The sequence below is a fragment of the Frieseomelitta varia genome, unplaced genomic scaffold (assembly GCF_011392965.1).
Source record: "Frieseomelitta varia isolate USP_RPSP 00005682 unplaced genomic scaffold, Fvar_1.2 scaffold_353, whole genome shotgun sequence".
NCBI classification, from domain to species: domain Eukaryota; kingdom Metazoa; phylum Arthropoda; class Insecta; order Hymenoptera; family Apidae; genus Frieseomelitta; species Frieseomelitta varia.
In genome coordinates, this window is record NW_025110094.1 from 351504 (window position 1) to 371269 (window position 19766).

Consider the following 19766-nt stretch of genomic DNA (forward strand, 5'->3'; position numbering starts at 1 on the left):
CTATTCTTTCATTTAAATAAGAGATTATAATAACGTTACCGCCGATCGATTGAATCAACTGCCGAGTTTTCGACAATTAATTTCCTTTAATCGACGATTGACTGTTACAATTATTAATCGATGATTTTTTTTTTAGCGATTACTTTTATTTACACTCAATCTCGATCAAATATTAATGATTTGCATTAAAGCTGTTTCAACATCTGTCCGAGGGGTGATCCACACCGCTGCATTCTACCATACGAAACGCTCGGGGGACACAAATCAGCAGAGTCAAGTGTTTTCACTGCGCCGGAGAAGCGGAAGAATGCGAAGCACTCGGCAAATCGCAACAATCTACGCGCTACGGGCCATTTGCGCAAGCTACCCTGCGTCCTTAACTGCTCCCAACTCTGATTAGATCCCCCCCCCTCTCTCTCTCTCTCTTTCGCTGTCTAAACTCAGACAAGATTCCGAGCTACACTGGAATTTCCAAATTCCCGCTCGTCCTCTCTCACTCCGACTCCCGATCTCATTCGCGCGCGTTTTAACAAACCCGACAGTACCGATTAGCCACTCCGACGCCGATTAAACCTTTGGAATTCAACAATTTCGTTCGAACTTTATCCCCGGACGTGGTTTTAATTTTCTAAGCGTTGCGACGCAACAAGACGATCCAAAAGACCGACCATCGGGCGAAAGAATATCGTCTAACCTTTTCAGAGACGAATTTTCAATTGGTTTTCAATTTAATTTAAGTCGAATTTAATTTAACTTAATTTCAGTTAAAACAAAGAAATTTAATTCAATTTCATTTTACTTGCGCTACGACGATTGGCAGATTTATTTTCTGGTTAGCAAATTTAGTAAAGATTGCTTCTTCTATAGGACTGCCATATGTGGCCCAGGTCGTGAAAAAGTTAATTACCGGTTGATGTTTTATTCAAAAAGAAAAAAGTTCCATTAACGGTGTTAGGAATCAGTTATATATGAGACCAGGGATCAAAGTTCCCTTAACTACTTGCGCTGGCAACTGATTGCGGACCATAACGAGTGACCAAACCGTACACAATAATTCGTCGCTTTCTTTTTGAACTCGTTGGTATGATATATATCACTGGGCAGAAATTATTGAGAAGTAATAAATTTATTATTTGTTTTGCCTATTTTGATTTACTTGAATATACTTAAAACTGAGAAAAACTGTTACGATTTTGGAAAAATTCTTGACGTGCGCGGTATGTCATCCCAGCGCAAGAGGGCGAAAGGATATACAGGATGATTCACGTAACTTGTACATCTGAAATAACGCGTCCAATGAAAAAATGTTGTATAGTTTTACAATACAACAGTTGTATGGTTTTAAAGGAAGCAAAATATGGCGTATCAATTTTTTATGGGTGTTGAGGGATTTCGAAATTTCCAAGGTCATCTTTATTTTTCTTTAACTTGACCACTTATTTTTTTCATTATAAGTCGAATTAAATTCCAAGTAAAAAAGTATTAAGCCATATTTGCGCTAAACCTGATGATTAAGGAGATATTTGATCATCGATGTCCATGGAATATTAATGTCTGATAAGCAAATGATCTTAATGCTCTATGCAATTTTCATCGATTCGAGGCAAATTATTGTAAAATATCTCCTTAATCAACGTACCTTAATATTTTTTTACTTGGAGTTTAATGCTCTTTTGATTTACGATGTAAAAGAACATGTGGTCCGATTAAAAAATAATAACGATCGTGAAAATTTCGACACATATTTTGTCTTCCTCAAAACCAAACAATTTTTCGTTAGATGCGTAATTTGAAAGTTGTGTTTCAGGCATACAAGTTGTGTGATTCACCCTGTATAAGCGCGGCAAAACAAAGATCCACAGTACAGTAGTACATACTATAGTTAGTATGGTATAGTAAAGTAGAGTTGGAATTGCAGCCAGTACTGCCAGGATTTTTACATCGGTGAATTCCAAAGTGGAAAAGTCCTGCCTTGCTCGAACGAAAGCGTTCTGCAAAATTGTGCGTAATAATATTTTTTAATCACATCCTTGGAAACGTAACAACGGAAACGGTGGCTCGCTTCGACGTGAAATACAGCGCAGCGACGGGATACTGCACGAAATATAGGAAACGACTGGGGCACACGCCCACAAAGAAACTCATTTTCGCCGAAACGAAACGAAAGGCAAAAAGGAGGTCGAGGCAGAAACGTCGAGCGTTCCACGAATCGAATTAGGTCGCGCCATTCTCGTTCCTCGCCAAAGTCGAATACCATATCATCGAACTGATCGAGATATCGCAGTCACCATCTCTTCCCCCATAATTTTTAATGGCCCAAAAAAATTTACACGGAACAAGGATGCCTCGCTCCAATTATCTCTCCTCTCCATTGTCTCTCCAACTTGAATTTCCCCTTTCTCTTTCCACCTGTCTGGACAGGCTCTGAACGTTGCAGCAACTTCGAACTGCTTTTGAAACGAAACACGATCACCGTTCGTCTAACGTCGAAGGGGACTACTAGCGCAATCCTCATTGTCAATGTTTACTTTCGCAGCGGTGAAAAAAAAAAGAGGGGAACGTGGACCATTCGAGAGGGGAACTGGGGGGGGGGGGGGCTTGCGCCAGGCACTCGTGGCAGAAGACTGGAAAAAATTATTAACGTCCCCGCGCACGCCGCTAAGCGCTACGACTATTTATAGATTTCACACGAACAGCTATGCGTAATGCGCATACCTCGATAGATACGTACGCGTAACGTACGTATATGCCTGGCGATCAACCGGTTCCATGCCCTCTACCGAGCGTGTATATCTGTATTCCTGAGGCGATACTTTCTCGAAAGCCGATCTCGCGGATTCGATGCATCTTTCGAAAGACGATTACGATTACTCTCTCTCTCTCTCTCTCTCTTTCTCTATTTCTCTTTTTTCTTTTTTCTTTGCATCGTACGATCTGCGTTCGAGCGACAGCAAAGAGCAAAATTGAGACAACGTGGCAGCGAAAAGAGGGTCGCGCAGAAAGCACAGAGACAGAACAAGAGTCGAAGGATTGAAAAAGAAGAGAAGAGAGAGGATGAGCGAGAAAGAAGAAGCATCGCGGGACTGTGAGCGGAGGATGGAAATTTATTGCGTGTATAAGGAAGAAAGTGGTTCGACCGGCGTAACGGCTGCACAGCCTTCCCCTCCCTTCCTCTACACGGTTGCACCTGCGTCCCTACCTACATATGTATATCCCATGTAAATCCACGGAACATGCTACGCATCTCGTATACGCATTTCTTTCCTCTCTCGTTCGTTTCTCGTTTCCCCTCTTCACTCGCTGCTGCCACCCTGGTTGCCAATCGTATTCGAAAACCAGACAAATTACGTAAGCGGACAAAATGGACGGCGAACACGCCGGTGTGCACCGTCGCGAGCTTGAATCCATAAGATCGGATAGACGCATCTCTCCAGGGGAAAGAGCATTATCGGCTTCTTCCAAGAGATATTCTCTCTCTCTCCCTCTCTCTCTTCCTTTCTCTACCTCTGATCCCCTGACGGAGAAACATTGCAAATGCAAATTGAGCTCGCGACCGCTCGCATTTCGCTGCCAGCATCAACGTGCCATCGTACCATCGACAAATATACATACATGCATTCATACATTTTCGGTCGATATGTAAATACCGCGGCATAGCTCCGAATTAAACGGCATCGCGACCTAGGGGCGACCAACAGTGACCTGCTACTTATTAACGATTATAGTCGTCCATTGTTGAACGCTCGCTGTGTATAAATAGCGGCTATAGTCGTTTATAAAAAATTCGGATCAATTCATAACTTGGACTGAGCAGAGTATAACTTCATTAACACCAACAAGAGAAGTAATATGCAAACCAGCATCATAATTATTTGATGGGAGCAGTTGATGAAAGTAACATCGAATCTATAAGGAAAATTAAAAAGTTTTTCTTTCCTAGTTAAACGTATCAGTTTAGAATTTATATCGTTTGTGTAAATACAAAATAAAGAGTGACATTTCGACCACCGACTTTCACCTAACATTGATGAGACAAATTTGACAAAAGTATCGCACAGACAATTTTGTTAAAATTATAACCAAGTCTTCGGACTAAAAATCCTCTCGGACTGACTTCGAAAATGATGACCTCGGACAAACGATGAAAAAGTCACTGTTGTTATAAAATTTACATAATGTTTAGTTGTAAAATTTTGACATAATTGTGTCTGCTCCCGTTTTGAAATATTTCGTACAAAATTATATCATTAAACAATTTTATAAAGCGTTGTTACTATAAAACAGAGCTAATTGGCGGCTCTTCCCTCCCCTCCACTGCATCAGTGAGAGAGTGGGGCTCATGCACGGCGAGGAAAGTTGATGCAATGGAGGGGGTAGCGCTAGCGATCAGGAAAGTAGAGGCAAGAGCCGCCAGTTAGCCAACTCTACTATAAAACGTGATTTTTTTCCCACCAATTTGTTACATACCACGACAAAATTTAATTGTTGCGCTCCTTATCCGATGAAGTGGCATAATATTGAAAGAGTTAACAAGAATTCGCCGAGTTTTTTTGACCGACAGGTGTAAGCAGAGACGCTAATAAAATTAACTGATCGCATGGGAAACAAAAAAACGGAAAAAAAATATCGTAAAAAATTTCCTCGGCGAAATCATTATTATTCACCGGTCGCGGTCTTAAGGCATTTTGGTCAGGAAATCAAAATACACAACGGAAAAAGTATATAAGCGTGGCAAAAAGTATTCATCATTAGTATAGTATTGCAGTCAGTATGCATCGGCACATTTTTACATCGGCAACTTCCGAAGTGGAAAGTTTTGTCTTACTTCGAATAAAACAGTTCTGTAAAAAATTGTTATAATTTTCCAATCATACTCCTGCAAAAAAACATCGCGCGTTTGCCTTCAAGTGTCGCAAACGGAAAGACAGTTGTAGCTGAAGAATTTTTCATACCGGGCTGTGTTCTCGCCCGTTGTCGGCCTGTAATTAGCAAAGCGTGACACATCCGCCGAGTGTTTTGCCACGGGGTAACGGTGAATCCAAACTCGTGACTCTCGAGCGAGAGCAAACATGGAAGGAGAGGAGCGAGTATCGGTAGAAAAATAAACGAGGCTCCCTCAAATATTTGCAACGATGGGTATCTGTCGTTGAGTCGCGTCTCATATACCCAAGTCCTAACCAAATACTGAGGAATCATTTACTTTCGCCGAAACGCCCCCCCCCCCCTCTTTCGCTTTCCTCGAGCCGTCGTCCTTTCCCCCCGCCCCTACTCGTTGACTTGTCTAGTCTCGTTCAGCCCAGTCGGACATCGAACGTGCCTTTCTCTATCTTTCCTTCTCTGGCAAACGTGCGAACACATTCGAGTTTTTCGACGCGGTCCTCTCTGGTTTTCGCAGGTTCGTGGTCCGACAGCGACCGTTACGCCTGAAAACACGCAGGAGAGGGGAGTAAGATCGATAACCAATCGGAAGCAACAAGTCGGATATCGGCGGATTTGCACGACGTGTCGTTACGTTGCAAGCGTATAATTAAGAATTATACTTTACGGTTCCACAGAACAAGAAGAATACTTCCACTTCGGAACTTGTGGATAACAAAAAATATTACAACGCCAGCTTGCACTTGCTGCAGTGCTAAACAACTACCCTTTCTACTGTACCAACAGGATATACAGGGTGATCACTGAAAGACTGAATGAAATGAAACAAAAATAACTTTTAGAAACACATGTAATTTTTTAATTTTTTATTTGAAAATATAATTAATGGATTTCTTTCAGTATTATGTGTGAAAAACAACATCCCTCAAGTAACCATTTTGAAAATGAACAAGTTTGACTTTTTAAAATCCTTCAGTTTTTCAGTGGCCACCCTGTATATCCTATTGGTACTTTGTCTCCTAGTCAAAGTGTCTTAGGACGACTCATGCGTGACTAATTCCTAACAACGTTTCGGTTATGCGAGTTTCCTCCGGAGGAGGGAAAAAAAGGAAAACGACGAGAAACCCGGTGTTAGAAAAGCTGCTACCTCGAGACTGACAAAAGCGCTTTTCTTTCACGTTTTTTACCTTTCTGCGTACGTATGATTTATGGTAATAACGGTACTTAATATTGTTCGAGGAACGTACATAGGCACACGTAACCCTCCTGCAATACGGTTTCGAGCTAACACGATGAGAAAAATTGCGGAAAGCCTCGTATAACACGACAAGACGAATTTCATTTAACACATTTTGGGAATTACACATCACATTATATTATACACACTTATGTATCGATGACCAATTAGAGTAGGAGCTTAAGTATATACAGGGTACCTCTAGTTTTTCCATATTTATTTACTCGTAGATTATATGAAGATAAGATAAAAAAAATGTCACAAACAAATGCTCAAAAGTTCCTTATTAAGAGTTACAACGAAAGAACTATGATGAAAATTCGTAATAATAATAGCATAATAAGTTTTCGCTTATTATATACATAGATACAACTTAAAAATCGGTTAATCTGTTTACACAAGCCGTGCTTTCTGCAAAATGAATTCGAGCCAGAATTTAGGGGATGTGCCATTGTCCACTCTGTGAATATAGTTAGATATCCACGGGATATAGTTGTTCCGCATATTATGCAGTACAAGCACGGTAATGGCTGAATGAGCGTTATTCGCAAAGATGAATGTATAATTAGCAAAAAGCTAATTATAATTAAATAAAATAGATATTTTTAACTAATATATAATTAATTAAATATAATTAATAAAAGTATACTTATATTAATGAAAGTGTTAATAAAAATATATAGCTATGTAATTAAATAAAAGTATATGAACTATATTTTTACTCGTTGTTTATGTTTCGTACTACAGATATTAATATTCCTAATAAAAATGAATTTGAAAAATTATTCGTTTTTAACGTACTTTTCTATTTTTGCATAACACGGTTTCACATAAATTTACTATATAGTAGGCCTATCTAAAGTATTAAATACTAAAGTACTAAATACTAACTAACAGTTAGTAAATATTAACGAATATTATACATTGCCAAGAAGGCGAATTCGCTTATAAAAAGATGACCAAAAGACGACAATTAAACTAGACATTAAAGTAGACATCGCGGAGCAAGGTGAAAACGTGCTGTGATTCGAAACGCGACGCAAGTTATTGCTAAGAGAAGAATAATGGTTCATTGAAATGGAAATTGAGTGAAATTGGAGTAAAAACGAGAGGACTGAAGCCTTCAGCCTCGAACAAAGGGATTTGGAGAAAAGACGGACGGGGGGAGGGCTGGCTGGCTAACGAACAAATTCCATGGAACGGGTCCGAGCCCGACAAATTTGGAGGAGCGTAAAAAGAAGGGAACGTCGAGACAAGAGGCTGGATTTAAAAAAAGACTTCAGACAATATGTTAAGAACCAGCGATACAATGACCCAGTGCGGATTGTTAACTATTCTTGCCGAGCTTCGTCCACGTATTCGTTGCCTCTTGTCTCGAGCATTATTATTACAACAATCGTTGCGCGTTATCCGAGACTTTCTCACGGTTTCTCCCAGTTTGTCGCTGAATTTCCTACTCCTTTGAAAACACTGCGTTTCTCCTAAATCTTTATGGCAATGATGGCGAACCTATGACCCACGCAGGCTTTTTAAATGACCCACGCGTTGATTTTTATAAACTTATCATCATATATATATAAAAGAATTTCAATTAGTTTTCGGACGCCTCTTTTCAAAAAATATTAAGAAAATTACAAGTGTTCGGTTAGAGCTCAAAAGTGAGAAATAAATGCATAATTATGTTTTATGGAGGATTTACGACTTGGTTATGTATACATATAGGTATTTTAAGTTTTAAATGTTACTTGTGTCCAAAAAATTTTATACAGCGCTTATGATTAAACAGATGTAATAAACACTAAAAAACACAATAGCTCCCATTCTCAGAATGGGTAGTTTTAAAACAGACAATAAAAAATATTAAGAAATAAAGTGTGTATATATATATATAATGTATAGTGCAGGGGTAACTGAGCATGGTGTCACCCCTTTTATATCAATTTTTTGACGTCGACATTTATTTTTTTGCTCTTCACTTGCAAAAGTAAAAGTTGTAAAACAAAAAGGAAACGTCAACTTTTTAGAGGATTATAAAAGTGAGAACCAAAAAGAAATAGTTTTTAACCATCCTCCCCTCCCCTTTTCCAAGTGAGGCCACTGACTAGTACTAAAACAAAAAAAATGAGCAAAATATAACCTACTTCTCAAAAAGATTCGCCGTCACTGCTCTAGGGGAAAAAAACCGAACCTAAATTCTCGAACAAATTCCCGCGCGAACGCTGATTTCCACGTGTCACGAGAAAGGGAAACGAGAAATTATCCTTCGATCCTCAAGGACGAACGCTGACTGGCAAAAAAGGAGGAAAAAGAAGACGGGTAAGTAAAATGGCAAAAGAATGATTCACGCAGGTGCCAGCAGCGATGGATCGAACGACGGTTGGAAAAACCGACGATAACGATCGCTAGGAAATGATGCTACCCGATAGAAATTTGTGCAACGTAACGAGTGGTTCACGCAACCGGTAAATATAGCAGGTATTCTCGATACTCGTTCATACACAGTATAAGCGAGAGGAGAGACAGTTGGACGCGACTTGTATAAATACAAACGACCTCTGGATTGCGAAACGTTACAAATATGTATGCATGTATGCATTTGAGTGCGTTATCGAGGTTGTTCACTCGTCTGATTTATCGAAAATATGAAAATCGTTGCTGCGCTTTAATGTCTTCTTGCAACGGATTCTCCGTGTTTGTACTGCAAACAAAATCACGGTAGCTTTCGTAAAATATAAGCTCTCCCCGCAATTCAGTATAGATACAGACAGAGGCAAACACAAAAGCAAATGGGATACTTTTTACGCCCCGTTAACTGAGAGAAGGGTGTCGATGCGATCTGAAGGTCGTTTAACCTCTTGCGCTGGAACGACGTGGTGCCACGCACATCGAGAATATTTGGCCCAAAAATTGCAATATATTCTCAGTTTTAAATACATTGAAATATAACTCAGGCAAAACGAATAATAAATTTACTACTTCTTAGTAATTTCTATCCAGTGATATACCGATGAATATAAAAAGGAGACAGTTATTGTATGACGGTTTGGTCACTCGTTATGGTCCGTAAACCAGTTACTAGCGCAAGAGGTTAAAGTACTTGAGATAGAATGACGTCCGTGAGACGTCACGCGTTTTCTAAGAACTATTGAATTATTTATTTTCATTAATTGTGTTTATGACATTTTGCAGTACAAGAAATACAAGAGTTAGCTAGCTAATGTTACAATAAAAAATAAATATTTTTCGGATAGATCGATTTTCATTTGACTCAACTGTCGAAGAGTTGATCGGTCTAGCACGGTGGTAACGCGAATCATCGAACGATAAGCACGAGCTAGGCGATTCTCACTGACCGGGAATGAAATTCGAGGCTAGCAGGGGCTCCTCTCGCCTACGCTTTCTGAGAAGCCGCGTGGCAACTTTTGACGTGCTTTTCCCCGTAACGGAGACGCAACACCGTTGTAAATTGCGACGGATGCACGCCAAGGCGAAGAGAAATAATTCCGCGAAATCTTCCGCTTCGTGGCCTCCGCTTCGATCTCAGTATATGTAACCGCGCGTTGCGAGTTCCTCAGGCAGAGAGAGACCCGCGAGTAAACAAAAATTACCCGGGTACCCGGATAGCCGGGTGGCATGAAACAGTCGAGACTACACATTTGTTATTTCTAGTTTCATGTTACTCGAATTTATAGTTTGCAATGTAACTTCATTTTAGCGATGAACAATAAAAATACTAAAACTTAATAAATTCGTCTTATCCAAAGAAGTAATTATTTGAAATTAAAATATCTTTGCCTTTGTATGCCAGAAATATTAATGTCTATATTTTCTTGTAACAGGGCTCGACCGTCTTGAACTAATGTTTTCAGTTCTGGTAAATACTCTTCCACAGCTGACAGATGTCGCTGGTGTACGTAAATATTGTTTTAGCACGTATTATCGATGTTGGATATTTTTTTATTCATAAGAATGTCTATATCATACAGATATTTAATAGTGCACATTCGTTTTATTGTCCGTCACAAAAACACTGGACAAAATTGTAGGAAGTGGATATCTATTATTTCTTTCTATTAGGTTGGCCAAAAAGTAACTGCACTTTTTTGTGTGCAAATAATAGGCGCAATTTATCGTGAAAAACAGAAGCTTTATTAGACAATATATTGATCATTTTGCCATCTTTCAGGCAACTTTACGATTCCACTTTTTCAAAGAAGTTCCTATCTTTTTCCAAGAACGATTTGACATTGATAACCAAGTCCAATATAGTTTTAAGGCATCGGATACTTCATTAGGAGTTTGTACAACAACTTTCTTTTTCTTTATCGACGATAGTACACAATAAAATGTGACACATAAAAACGTCCCTCTTTGATTCTCCATTTTGAAATCGACGCCGAAACAAGCAATTTGTTAGACAAGATTGTGCATTTTCTTTGTCTAAAATTAGCTTGAACAATCAGATTACACACGAATGAATCTGTAGATTAGAACGTAAGTTATATTACGTACGTTTCTAACGTCCATCTGCTAAAACAGAACGCAATTACTTTTTTGGTAACCTAACCTAAACCTAACCCGATACTACTGCACGATGCTCGTTCGCCGTTTGCAAACCGATCTTGTCGAAACCAGTACCACCCCCTTGTGTCTGTGCTTTCGCAACGATTCCAATTTTTCGCGAAACCTCAGCCAGCGTTTCGCAAGCAACGGCCCGACGGAAAACGACCGCGATACGATCTCACACAGTGGGTTTCGCAACCCGTTTGCCATTGTTCGATCGACCGCAGGAGTTTCGCGCGATCGAATCGGATGGAAAACGTTCTCGTGACCGCGACAGCAAACGAATGAACGAACGAACGAAGGAATGGAACAAAAAAAAGGCGAGTTTTTTTTACTTTTCCTCCTCTCGACAACGAGTGTTCCTAAAAATAGAGGGCAACTTGTACCCTTGACTGCAAAATACAACCCGTGGCATTTACATCGACAACGCTTGGAAACCACCGCTCGAGAGAAAAAGAGAGATCCCCTTTCTCGGCACCTGGCAACCGTATACGCTACCGCGCCGCATCTTTTGCCTTTCCTTAAATTCAATCGCATTGCCACGACGTTCACGTGTCACTATGTACAGCGCATCACGTTACGCGAATCAGAGCCGAGAGAGACGAGAAATTCCCCTTCTCACTCTCTCTCTCTCTCTCTCTCTCTCTCATCCCTCTGGGGCGCAGTTCACCGTTACTCACCCACTCGAGTCGCGCTTTTCGCGAAAAGTTCGAGGAAAGCTGCCGGGGGAAACGGAGCGGATAGACAAAGCCCACGGTTTCCAGATCGAAAAACTTTCTCCACCGTTTCCGCTGCCGTGAAATTTTCGGCTTTCCGTTATCCAGCCTCCGGAATCCGAGAAGCCGTTTCCGCGTCGACGAGCAATCTTACCCCCTCGAGAATTTGTCAAACGCGCGCAACCACCGTGTCTTTTTCTCCGGCGCCTCGCCTCGTTGTGTCTACGTATCGCGACGCTGGCAAGGATCGTAGACGAAAATCAGACAAAAATCAATCGGTGTTTGCCATTTCAACGAGGCAAGACGAAGGCTAGAGGGGGTGAGGAGGAAAAAGCAAAAAAAAAAAAAAAAATTTGACCGATTACTTCCAATACTGTATCATTTTGTTTGAGGTGCTTTGTAAACAAACTGCCGGTAGATGATGCAAAAAAACGTTTGTCGAGGTCAAAGAATTAATCCATATACAAGCAGAATATACGAGAATAATTAACTTTCCGACTACTGAAGCTAAGGCTCTGGTACCTGGCCAGTTTGACTCACATGGATATCCCACTAATATACATATTTAAGTTCTTCTGAACGGCTCACCGATACTGTACAGAATGTAACGGTGAGCTCGAGACTAAGGTCCTCACCGATATTATGCGAACACGATATTGTACGATCACTAAGGCAAGCAGCTTCCAGCACAGATCACAACTGACTCCGGCACAGTAGGCGGAGGGTAAGAATGATTGACGTCAAACGTGAGAATTTAAATAATTATTAAGGAGAGCATGCAAATTTTAAGTGCGATCTCCGGTAACCTTTAAGTAGACACGGATTTTAAAAAGTAGAAACCCGTGATATTTAGACATCTAGAAATAAACAGCTACACCTGAATCTTCAACGCGGAGCAACCATCACCACAATTTTTCATTTATTTCCGATAATCTGACCCATTTCCAAGAATATTTGGAATAAAAATTAATCAGCACTCAGTGTCTTCTACAAATCTCAAAATAATTTGAAAAAAAAAATTTTTATTTTCGCAAAAATTCATGACTACCTCTATTTTCGTTAATTATATATTTCTGGCTTGACGACGTTAAAGCTGACGTCAATCGACGAATTCAACGACCTGCCGTACTTGTGATCTTAAATCTTAAAAAAAAAACAATTTTGACCTCCAGATCCCACGACTAGTCGAACCGGACCGTCTCTTGACTAGAGTCAAAGCAAAATCGAAGAGATCGAAAAAAAAAGAAAAAAAGAAAAAAAAAAAGAAAAAAATCATCGAGCTATTCGCGGTGTTTGTATTCAATATATCTCGAGAACCCTAATCAGGAGAGACTGGCCCAGTCGTCAATTTGGTGGTACGCTTCGACCAACCAGTCCCATACTAGGAATTACATACTCGCTCTTCGAAAATCGTCTTAACGAATTCCGTGAAGCAGCCGAGCCGAGAGAGAAGCCAGCAAGAATGGCGCGTCCCTTTCCCGATGTGAAATTACAGTTCTGTTTCTCTGGCTTGTCATTATCCGAGTCCCGAGGCCCTCCGAGCCAAGCGCAGACTGCGTATACGTGCCCTCCAACTTTCCCCAGGACGCGACGTTCGTGCAATTGCGACTTCTTTTTTTCTTTTTTCTTTCTTTCTTTTCTTCTCTTTCCACTCTTCTCCCCTTTCCCATCGCGACGTTTCTGCCCGCCCTCTTAACCATCGCCTTGTTGCTAGAAATCTTGGAAAAATTCTAGAATCCGAGCCTCGCGATCTTCATTCGCAACAACGACGAGAAGGTAAGCATTAATAGACGAAAGGCGAGCGTTACTTTACGCGTTTACGCGACGGATTCGTACCAACGAACGATTTTTGTTTTACGCGACAAAGGATACAATAGTCCTCAGTTGGGGACCGAAAGGAGATGCTTAAAGCGGGGAGGTGTATTCTGCGAACTGGCACCGAACGAAAGAGTGGGGATGAGCGTCAACTGTTTCACCGGCCGCGTGGAGTGGGGATAGTCCCAATTCCAAGAATAGGTGGGAATAGCGACAAACTAGCTGAAAAGTGCGGAATACTTAACTAGGGGCTACTGTATACCCAAAGGATGAGCAAGAGAGGGGAAACGGGCCTTTGGTGAAACGAACGTGCACGCAAACTATCGCGTGACGACGGAAAACGCACGAAAAGGAGACATCTCGGACAATTGGGAAACGAGTTTCCGCAAAACGATTACCGACTTCCGTTACATCGGAAGCGTATCCTCGCGGTCCCCGGTTCGCGTTCCGCACGCCATCGTCATTATCCGGATACGTGGTAACTGTATGCGTGCCGTTCAAACGGAACACGACCATCGTTCTAAAAACGAAACAAAAAATAGAAAATTCCGCTTACAAGCATGGAATAGATTTTAACTTTTCGCTACGTCGTTTCCGTTCCGAAACGGCGAAAATGCACCAACTGGGGGACTGTCGTTGATGAAATTTCCTCGCGTCGAGATTCTGGACAAGAAAACTCGAATTCTTGACTCAGGCGGCCAAGATGACTAATTTATAATTTTAATGAAACTTTATATATAATAATTTATAATTTTTGTATGTAATAATTATATTGTTTATAATTTTAATATATAAAAGATATAATTTTACATATTTATGACAGTGTATTTTTTAGATGCTCGATTTTGACGATTTTTAAAAACATACATTAACAGAAGCTTGCGTTCTTCATTGTATTGCCAACATTTCTTTGCCACGAGTGTTATACTTTAGCCGCCGGTGATTCCGATGATGATACCGAGTCGAAGTCGAGTTTTTCCGAGTCGCAACAAGGCGGACGAGCGAGGCGCCGAATATTTCGAATATTTCATAAATAAACCATGACCGAGGGGGCGTTTTTCCATGTCGGGCGACTCGTCCAACGCGCGGCACGTGTGTAATTGGCTTCGTTTGTCGAAAAACGTGTCGGTCAGTGGTTCGAACGAAGTGCGCCGCGACGTCGGCATTTCCAGTTTTTCGTTGCCACGATCGCCGGGGTTTGTAGCACCCTGGACGCGCGCATCGCATCGTCAGTGGCCCCTCCTCCCCCCTTTCCCACCCAAGTTGCTCGCCAGATCCCAATAAAATACGGAATTATAACGCGCTCGCCTTCGCAACAGACGTAGCCGGATGTTGCCGCTGGTTGCAACTAGCCACTTTCCACCGGCGGCGGAACGTGCGCATCGAGAGAACATTCAACCGAGAACATTCGCGCATCAACGATTTCGCTCGAGTTTCATCCTTTGTTCTTTACGTTTGTCCGTCGAGCGTGCAGTACACAGCGCGGCCCAGAGTCCGGCAGCGCACACGCTCTAAATATAACACGTAACTTTGATAACGTCGCTACCAACCGTCCTCGACCAGTCCAAATTGTTTGCAAATGCCTTTCTTTTTCGTCGATAACATTTTACGTTAATACACCAGAGCTTTCACGAGCGACGAGAATAATTACTTCGGCTAACCAATAAAATAACCGATGGCAATAACGAGAGACAGAAAGATAAGGGAAAGGAAAGCGTCGATAGGTATCGCAACCGAGGTCTTTTCTCCTATTTCAAATATGAAACGAACAAACGAGGGGGAAAAGTGGGAGAAGGACGAAAAAAAGCAGGTTTATTTCGTGCGTTTCGCGAGTCTTTTGGACGAGTTCGGTAACTAGTAAGAAACGGTCGGTCGAACAGTTTACTCATCCAACCGTTTTCGCTCCTGCTCTGCAGGAACCCTCTCGGTGTTCCTTTTTCTCGGAATCGTCATCGACGCGATACACGCCGGAAGAAGAAAGGGGGGAAAAATCGCTTACGGCGAAAAGGAGTGGAATCTTAGTTATGTATCTCTCTCTCTCTCTCTCTCTCTTTCGCTCCCTATCTTTGTCTATTCTTCTTACTACGGATGCGAGTAATTGTTTTTTTTCGAAACGACCGGGTCGTACACTTCTCTGTCTCTTTTTCTGCAAATACGCCCAAGAGAAGAAACTATAGATGTGATAAAGAATAATCGAGAAGAAAATCTAGCAAACGACATATAAATCACCGGAGATACGAGTGTGTTTCTAATGTGTCTCTAATTCTTGTATGCGATATTTTTTCTCTATCGCGTAAGTAGGTATAAAATAAGTAGCCATGTAGATAAATGCTTTATGAGTTTAAATGGCGGAAGTAACTAGCAGTTACAAAAACGTTCGGAAATATGCAAAAGTCAATAATTTCAACTTCTTAACCGAATGAATGACGAGTATACTCGAGTCATGCACAATTTGTTACTTAAATTTTTCGTAGAAAATAAAACATATTTGTAAATTTTAAACTTAATTTGAGAACATTTTGAAATTAGACTTGACTAGTTCCTTTTTTTACATCATTTTTAAATATTTTCCTGCTATTAATGTTAATTATTATTAAAACTAGCAACATTTACTTGTAATTTAATTCAATTTCACGACAGCTGCATATATTCAGTGTCTGACGTAACCGAGTATAATCGTTCTAGCGACATAATGCAGATGTATACATCTTTAGAAGTAACACCACAGCTAAGAGGTTGAAGAACGTATAAACCATATGCTAATTTGATTTCTCAAATCCCTAGTTATCAAAAGCCAAAGATCTACAAATTCGAGGATTATAAAGAGGTTAATCGTCTATAAAGAAGATATTTCCGAGAAGAGGAAGTGACACATTCTCCACACAGGACACGCACACGCATATATATATACATGCAAAAAAAGTGGACGGGGCCCGTTGGAATCGATGAAACGATGTAGTTCGATAAGAGGAACGAGAGAGTTGGACGACCCACGCACGAACATCCGCATAATTTCGTGCGTGTTCATGGTCGGGAAGTGGCATGCGGCATGCTTTAGATGGACACGCTCGATAGAGACGTAACAGGTGTGGACAGGGAACAGGAGCGTGTGGCCATACGTTCGTTAACCCTCGGGACTTTTCGAGAACCTCGAAAGCGACAGCCTCTTCTCCTCGAGAAGCAGAGACCGGCGAATACGTGGAACAAATATACCGTTTGACACCTGGAGGAGCATAAGCGACAGAGAGAAAGAGAGAGAGAGAGAGAGAGATAGCGCGGCGCGCACAATGGCACAGTCGGGCTAAGGTTCCACACTTTGTGCCGGGAATAATGAAGTTCCTGGCGCGGAAGGGATTCGGCAAATCGGTCGGTCGCGACCCTTCCAACGCCGCTTCTCGGAACCCCGTGTCTTTGTTAGAGCTTGGCCTGCGGTTACCGACAGGGGACACACGGCCAAACGGCGTCTCAAACTGCGACCCCCTACAGCGATTTTCATCTCGTACTTCGGCCGTACCGTGTTTCTAGATTTATCGTGGAATAAACAAGCGATTCGCAGAAACGTTATTACCGGGTGACGTGACGTGACTCGGCCGCTTCGCCGCGCCGCCTCGTCCCACCGTCTCTCGCCTAGAAGCGTTCCTCGCAATCTCAAACACAACCGATCGCTTCTTCCTTCTCCCTTTTACCAATATATATCGGCCCGACAGTCGGCTCCGTTCGGTCATGCGAAACCTGTTACGCATTTCGCAAACCGTTCTTGCAAACAAGGTAACGCGGATTTCCAATTTTCCAATGTTTATTCGCAAACTGTCTTCACCGTCTTCCTTTGTCCCGCGCGTGTGTACCTTGCCCCAGAGACAGTCGTTTGTTTTAAATCGACTAATAACCGGTTTAACGTATCCCTCTACGGCCCTTTTTTCCCCTTCAGAGAAAAGAAGAGAGGAAAAAAAAAACACAAAGGATGTATTTCGCAAAGATGAAGCAGAGACCTGCAAGAACCGCTTCCAAGTATTCCAGGTTGAGTTTGACCAAAAAAGTGGCGAGAAATTGCATCAGCCTACGCAAGCGTCGGGAATATCGTTAAAACCGTGAAAGCGTGACTCGGAACGTCCGCAGTAAAATCGGAGATTCCGCAACGTTTCTTCGTCGCATCCGTCAGACGTTTCTCGTGTGTTCGTCGTCGTTCGACGTGCGTTCATCGTCGAAGGCGACGTCAAGGCTCGAAAACAAAAACAGGCCGTGTCGATGAGAGTAACGTATTAATTATCACTCGAATCAACTCGGCGAAAGACGTCGCGTCGTTTAACCTTCGTTCGTCTTTCGTAAACGAACGCGCGCGCGCGCTCGAGAATCTACGAGTCTAGCTCATGCCTCGAAAATTTACAACCGCGTTATTTGTTCTTTTCGTGTTAGACATTTTTAGATATTAATTCCCGATTTGCCAATTCACTTACCATTCGATGCTTCTGTATCCCCGTAAGCAGCAATGAAGTGCCTTGAACGCACCAATGTTGGCGTATTCCGTTGTAACGACCTCCTTTGTGAACCTCAGGCCACCCGGTGGTAGATTGTCAAATTTATGCATGGAGCAGTAGTCCTTTAGCTCGTTGCCCTGGCACATCGCAGTTAGGAGCGACAGGGCGATCAGTCCGTGCTTGACAGGTATCGTCATCTTGAGAAAGAACATTTTCCAATTTTCCAGGAAGTCGGCAAACTGTTTCAAACTCCGTAGTTCCCGAATCCGAGAACCGCCATAACCGAGCTCTCGGAAGTGAAAATCACTGTAGATCCTAATCGTCGGTGGGGTCAGCGGTAGACTTTTTCCGTGAAAGAAAACCGATCCCTTTCTCCCAAAGTCGGCGCCGATTTTAACGTCCAAAGATAAATAAAATGACTACCGTCACTACGTATATGCAACGCTAACCGATTCCTCTGATATTTGTCGTCAAACACAAACTTTCGACTGTGCGTTTACTCGGGCTTTCCAACGACGCTCTCTGCGCGCCGTTTTTTCGTATGAATCGACGAACCGTATATCTAAGTAAACTCTCTAGTTTTAATATCACCTGCAGAGATTTGTTCCCGAAATTCTTTCTGCACTCACGATCACTAATTTGCAATTAGTAACTTCAACCAACGTGAATACTACTCGCTGCGTTAATGTTTTTTTGCGATGCGTTACGGAACGCGGCACTGTTTTCAACGAGCACCTCCGACGCTACCGGAGCGTGTTCCCATCGGCACCAACCGTAAGACTGCACTCGGAAACAAACTGCCGATTATGTATAGCGCGACGTTTCTTGGAACTGAGGAGAAACTGAACGTCGACGATTAGAAAAACAATCGCAATTTAACCTTACGTTTGCCAGCAATTCGAGACTCGACGAACGAACGACCCGAACGCTCCGAAAGCCGACCGCTTACTGTCAGACCGCTGCTTTGAAAACTCCCCGTAGGCCGCGGGTTTAAAACGAGCCGCCTGTTGCCTCGTGCTCGTCCGTTCGGCTCGTTTCGGCTCCTCTCGGCCATCATCGACGGGACACCGACCATCCGACTGATGCTACGGTCGCGTGTAGCTGCAGTTAGTATCTCACCCAAAATGATGGTATGTACCCGGTTTTATCTCGTCTCTGTATAAATATACGTTTCGAGCTGCGTAGTTCAAACTCGAATTTGGCCAAATTTTATCGAATTTGTCGGTTAAAGCCGAAGTGGAACGATGTTGGTTTTCGGAATTGTACAATCGATGGTTGATATATGTATATATATTTCTTCGAGCACTCGTTTCGAGGATTGAGTCTACTGTTCAATCTCTTGTTGTCAGAAACTGACGAGTATACTCGTCATGAAGAAATGGCAATTCTTTTGTGTAACGACAAGAAAAGTAATTGGAATTTGTTGCTTGAATTAACTGTTTTGCGGAGAATAAAACATATATTATAAATTTTGGACGTTTTAGAATATTTTGACTAATTCTTTTCACATCATTTCTGAATAGTTTCTTGCTATTGATAATAATTATTATTAAAACTAGTGTCAATTTCTTTGTAATTTAATTCAGTTTTGCACATACTCTGCGAGTATAATCGTCATCGCGTCGTTCTAACGATACACACGAATTTTAACCTCTTTGCGCCACGCACGTCGAGAATATTTGACCCAAAACTGCAATATTTTCTTAGTTTTAAGTATAACCCAGGCAAAACAAATAATAAATTTATTACTTATTAGTAATTTCTATATCCAGTGAATTCAAAAAGAAGACGAATTGTTGTATACGGTTTGGTCACTCGTTATGGTCCGCAAACCACTTACTAACGCAACGCGGATAAACAAATAATCAAAGCATATCTGTATTTTTCGACGTGACGCGATTAGATACTAGCGAGCAAATTTACAATTTACATCGTTCAAAAGACGATTTCTTAGGGAAATTAGATTGGGCCATTACGATTCCGTGAATACGGAAAACTTTGAATCGACGTGTTTAACATCAACGCTTTAGCATTGACGGATAACATTGTGCTCAAGATGAAGGTGAGTGACATCGCTCAATT

The 19766-nt window shown here is 41.7% G+C and overlaps 1 protein-coding gene across 1 annotated transcript in view; it reads right to left on the reverse strand.

Moving 5' to 3' along the window:
* The window catches only part of LOC122530757 (single Ig IL-1-related receptor-like), a 122193-nt gene extending 103535 nt beyond the window's left edge, over nt 1-18658 (reverse strand). The window contains exon 1 of the mRNA XM_043658026.1: nt 17664-18658. Within this exon, the coding sequence (XP_043513961.1) occupies nt 17664-17896 (233 nt within the window). The 5' untranslated portion in view covers nt 17897-18658. The remainder of the gene's footprint in view (nt 1-17663) is intronic.
* Between the last annotated feature and the right edge of the window lie 1108 nt (nt 18659-19766).